The sequence below is a fragment of the Nematolebias whitei genome, chromosome 1 (assembly GCF_014905685.2).
Source record: "Nematolebias whitei isolate Nwh7 chromosome 1, NemWhi1, whole genome shotgun sequence".
Classification (NCBI taxonomy): domain Eukaryota; kingdom Metazoa; phylum Chordata; class Actinopteri; order Cyprinodontiformes; family Rivulidae; genus Nematolebias; species Nematolebias whitei.
The window spans coordinates 4,248,568-4,253,634 of NC_056498.1; the positions used below are offsets into that span (position 1 = coordinate 4,248,568).

At 43.2% G+C, this 5,067-nt stretch overlaps 1 protein-coding gene across 1 annotated transcript in view; it reads left to right on the top strand.

Annotated features, from left to right (window-relative positions):
* The window catches only part of LOC119414390, a 66,027-nt gene extending 62,887 nt beyond the window's left edge, over positions 1–3,140 (top strand). Inside the window, exon 4 of the mRNA XM_037681486.1 lies at positions 3,109–3,140. Coding sequence (XP_037537414.1) covers positions 3,109–3,140 — 32 coding nt within the window. The remainder of the gene's footprint in view (positions 1–3,108) is intronic.
* The last annotated feature ends 1,927 nt before the right edge of the window (positions 3,141–5,067 follow it).

Genomic DNA, 5,067 nt, shown 5'->3' on the forward strand with positions numbered 1-5,067 from the left:
TGGGTAAGACACCATAGGTTTGAGGTCCTTGGTCGACGTCATCGGTTGAGAAAAGAGCTATGGCCTGTGTTGGTTTCGTGAACCATACTGGCCCAGCTTCTTGACTCGGTACCAGGTTATCTGGGAGTCCTCCCAGAAATGGAATGCCTAGTTCAAAATCATGAAAATCAGTGGAAATCAACCATCCTAGCATAGTGTTTTTTGGGATCATCACCTCATCCGTGCCTGTGTTACACACAGCAACAGATGTGGTCCTGGAGTCAAGGCTCACTTGGTTCGTGGCTTCCACGGACAGTCCCAAGTTGAAAAACGCAGGAGAAGGTTGAAAATATGCCTGTTTATGGCTAATAGCTTGTCCAGCTATGATGTGGATTCGCACCATTAGGTTAATCACCTGTGGTGGAACTGTGGTGGTTTGGTTGCTAGCAACCTGGCAGGCCTCTGGAATGGTCTGCCCAGCCTTAAGGTTTGCTGTGTCTAGCACAGGAGGATCCTTTGTGGCTGGTTTTAGGGACCACAGCACCTTGTTGATGGTGTCCACGTGGACACCCAACCTTACCAAAATGTCAGAGCCTATGTAGGTTGCATGTAGTAAGTTTTGGATCACGAGAAACGGGTGAACCAGTTCTCGTTGGTTCCAGTTCAGTTTTAGGTTAATGACTCCTTCAGCGGTCAATACCTGTGAACTATTGGGAACTAATGGAAAGCGGAAAGCTTTTTTAATTAGTTCTAGGCCCACGTGTTTGTGAACCAAGGTTTCATAGAAAGCTCGGTTAATTGCTGATTTATCTGTCCACAGAGACAGAACAGCATCGTTGGTGTGGGACCCTTGGATCTCTACACCTTTAACTACCAGTGGTAGGTAGTGTTTGGTGGACTCTGACTGTTCCAGCTCACAGAGGAGGCTGTCTTGTTGGGTCAGAGTTTGGACCACTGGGTGGGTCTCTTTGGTTTCACATGATTTCAGAGGAGTACTCACCGGGCTCGTGTCCTCGGCTGAGGAGTCCTTTGTGCCCTCCGCGGTACCTGCTGTTAGGCAGTCTGCGCTACACTCTGGAGGCATTTGTATTGGCAGTGGTTTGCTCACTTTTGCCCACATAGTTTGATCACCATAATCTATAATCGCGTCGAAGCGATTTATAAAATCCTGGCTAACCAAAAATGGGAATGAGTCAACACGAGACACGTGTACCGGGTGGTATAGTGTCATTCTGCCAACCTGCATGTGAACCATTGCTGTAGCTGTCAGGGTTGTCCTCTTCTCTGAGAGACCCTGCATTTCTATAGCACATTCTGTGAGAGGTATTATCCTGTTAACACCGGCAGCGGCTGTCCTCAGCTCCTCGAACAGTTTAGCTGACATAATTGTTATGTCTGCCCCACCGTCCAGGAGTGCTTCGTGTGTGAGGACTCCTTCGAGTGTTACTGACAGGTACGCCTTTTTGGCGACCCCCCTTCTGATAAAGTTACACAGAAACCTCTTAGGTTTTTTCTGACGTTTCTTCACACGTTCAGCCTTGTCTGTGTAATCTTGGTTTGTCTGAACCGTCAGCACAGCAGTAGCTGTTTCTGAGTGTTCAGCTTGCGATGACTCGTCATCGTTTGTGTGTGTGTTTACCCCCCCTTCTTCCGATGAGGGGTTGTTGGAGGCCACAACAACAATGTCTTGGTGTGTTTCACCGACATCTGTGATGTTGTCATTCGCGCCCTCAGATGTAATAGTGATTACATCACTGCATAGTGCTCCAGGTTGGTTTCCCGTGTCAGTGTGTTTCAAAATTTCTAACAACCTGCGTAGTTTCTCTGTCTCTTCCGAGCTCAGAGGTGTAGGGCCTTGTTTCTGGAACCTTTGTGATTTTTTCGCTTCGGTTTGTTTCGTCCGAGGTGGGGGACCGTTAGGTACGTCTTTTGGGGGTTCCTTTTCGAACTTCCCCTGATAATATGGGTCATGGTTCCCATATCTTTGCGTCCTACGCACACCCCATTTACGATAATCACGTTCATCCTCTGAAAGAGGAGCTTTTTCGTCCCAGCGTGCACCTTCATGACGCGGTTTGTTAGTTTGAAAAGACTGCTTTTTCTCGCCTTTTTTAGGAGGAGGCGGCGATACACGCCGTCCTTCCAGTTCTAGGGAGTGGGGTTTAACCTTTACACCAGGAAACACCTCTATGGGCGTCTTAGCATGAGAACATGCCTCAAACACATTCACAGCACACTGTTTAATCTCATTGATGGATTTTTCTCTGAAATTTGCCATCATTTGTACTGACGTTTTAAAGTCAGTGTGGATATTTTTGCTGAAAACAAATTTAAAACCTTCTTCTTCCTCCATTCCGGTTTCATTTTTGTAACCAAAATAAGCTTGGAAGATTCTTTTGTAATAAACCTTTGGATGTTCATGATTGCCTTGCGTGACCTTGTCAGCAGCTGGGAAACCAGCAGGTCCCGTGCAGGGGTCGTACTCCCTGATCAAAGCTTCACACAGAAGGTTGTAATCCCTTCTCGTGGCATCAGGTTGACGCTCGATGAAGGTGAACACCTCTCTGTCCGAAGTGAGCCTTATCAGACTGATTTTATCCTCAACCGTAGCATTAGGATAACAACTAAGTCTGAAATCAAGGTCGTTTAGATACGCTTTTGTGCCCGTTGAACCCATTGGACCAGGTACAAAGCGTTGAACATGTTTAGAGATTTTTTGCAAATCATCTATTAAAAGAGGAAGTTTCAATGGTCTCTCTTGCCTGCTTGGTAGTGGAAACCTGTTCAGGTCTGTCCCTACCACTTGAGGTAAGGGTGGAGGTGTGTGTGATGTAAGGAGATTTGGGTCTGAAGCCCAGTGTGTCCCCACATTCAGTCCATGCCTCTCACCGTATTTCCTTTCTGCATGGTAAAGTTGTGTTTTAAGCGTGTCTATCTCAGATTTGCATCCGCTCAGAGCATTTGATGCTTCTTGTAACTGTTGTTGTAGAGCATCGTTGTCTGAGCACAACTTTTGGTACATGATCTCCCTTTCCTTCAATTTCTCCTCATATGAGTGAGCTTGTAAAGTAAGGTGATTCTGTGAGAGCTCCCTCTCACGTTTTAACTCATGTGCACCGGTCTCTTCAGCAAGTTTAGACTGTGCCATGAATTTGAGATAAGCCTCTCTGTCTGCTGCATATGTTTGACAGCACGTCATTTTGTTCAACCTGTTGATCCAATTTGTCTTTGAGAAGCAGAGAAATTTTTGCTAACTGTTCCAGGCTCAGCTTTTCATTCTCTGCCACCGTAGCATTTTCTGCTAAACTTTCCAGTACCGTAGCTTTCTGAATTTCATCCATCTGTTCTAATGGTGTGCCAATTATCGGATTTGTTAAAATATTTAAAGCTCCCTGGATGATGTCATCTTGTTGACTGTCATCTTCTGACTGGGAGTCTGAAGGGTCAACGTTTTCCTTTGCCCCTGCCATTATCTTCTATTTAAAAATTAAATAGGAAGATGTGGTGTTTTAAGTGGTAAAATAAATCAGAAAAGTTTCCTTTTTCTGATATAATTACTCTTATTTAGTGTTCTAGCAATTAAACGTGTATTTTCCTTTTAGCAATTGAGTAAACTTATCAACTCTGTGATTATCTGGACTGTATCTTTAAAAAGTTCTTAATTTTTCATTATGCACCTCCTTCTGAGGATTTATCAGTGAATGAAAAATTTCTTAGTAAATGCCTTTCTGGGCATAAATACTTTAATCACTTTTTAAATGTAAGATAACAGTAATAACTCAACTTGAGGAACGTTTATTAACTCAAAAATGCTTATTTTAAAGAAATACGAGCGTTCAATTTCACCAAAATCCTAAAAACGAAGTGAAACTGTGATTTCAAGTTTCTAACAGGAGGTGGCAGTATAACCTTATTTTATTTTAACCCTGACACTGTTAGTGGCGACCAGTAAGAGTCGCGATGACTTCCTGTGGCTTTGGTAACATCCGGTCGTTAGCCGTTAGCATAAGAATTTAGCATTGGCTAGCGTGGTCCAAAAACACCATTTAATGACGGATTTAAAACTTAAACGTGGCAAAGTTTCAGCGATTAGGCTTTTAATAATCGGAACAGCGGATCAGAACCAACTTTAAAGCGTTTTTCAACTTTAAACAGCAGATTGAAATTCCCTATGAAGACGAGCTTCATTTCCGGGTCACGTGACTGAATCAACCAATGACAGAGCAGCAGCGGGTGTGGGTTTTACAACCTGACATCAGAGGAAGTGACGACAGACACGTCACTCGTCTCTCCAGCGAATCAGAGCGTTTCAAACAGCGGCTTTCGACCAATGACGCATCGTCATTTTAGCTATCTTTGTTAGCATTAGCCTGAAAAAGTCCGGTCAACTTTCGTCATTAAAACTGTCAAAATGCACTATTTTCTGTTAAAAATGTGGCGAATAAACTCTCAAAAGTGTACTGAGACGGCACTCAGGTCAAAATAGCAGTTTATCCATGCAAACGACTCGTTCGAACGAATCAGAACCGAGCCGGAACAGAACCGGGTCGAGCAGAACCCGTTCCTCTCTGCACCACAGATTAAACATAATCAAACGCTTTCCACAGCTTATTAGCTCACAGATAACAGATGTACCATTTCAGCTTTCAAATGAACCATTGACGTTATTTCAGCTCTAAAAACACCACAACTGTAAACTTTCTCTGAACACCACAGCTGCAAAACGCTGCGTTTCACACAGCAATCTGCACTTTTCATGCCAACAGTCAGTTCAATTGTTACACGAATAACAGTCCATTTTATGAACCCGTTACGGGCCACCAGATGTAATGAACATATATCTGTCGATATTATTCATAAATTAAACAGATTCTTTCATTTTTCTGGACTGAGTAATATCGTGCCTTGAATGATTAAATGTGACGTGAGACGTTAATTTTCTTTGACCCATCAAAATGAACGTGGTCATTTATTAACAGAATCAAAATTTAACATCAAACATTTACATTAATTTGGCAAAATTGATTACAATAACACATATCTTAATTAGCAAGCTTTACAATTAGACAACCATACGGCCATGGTTTC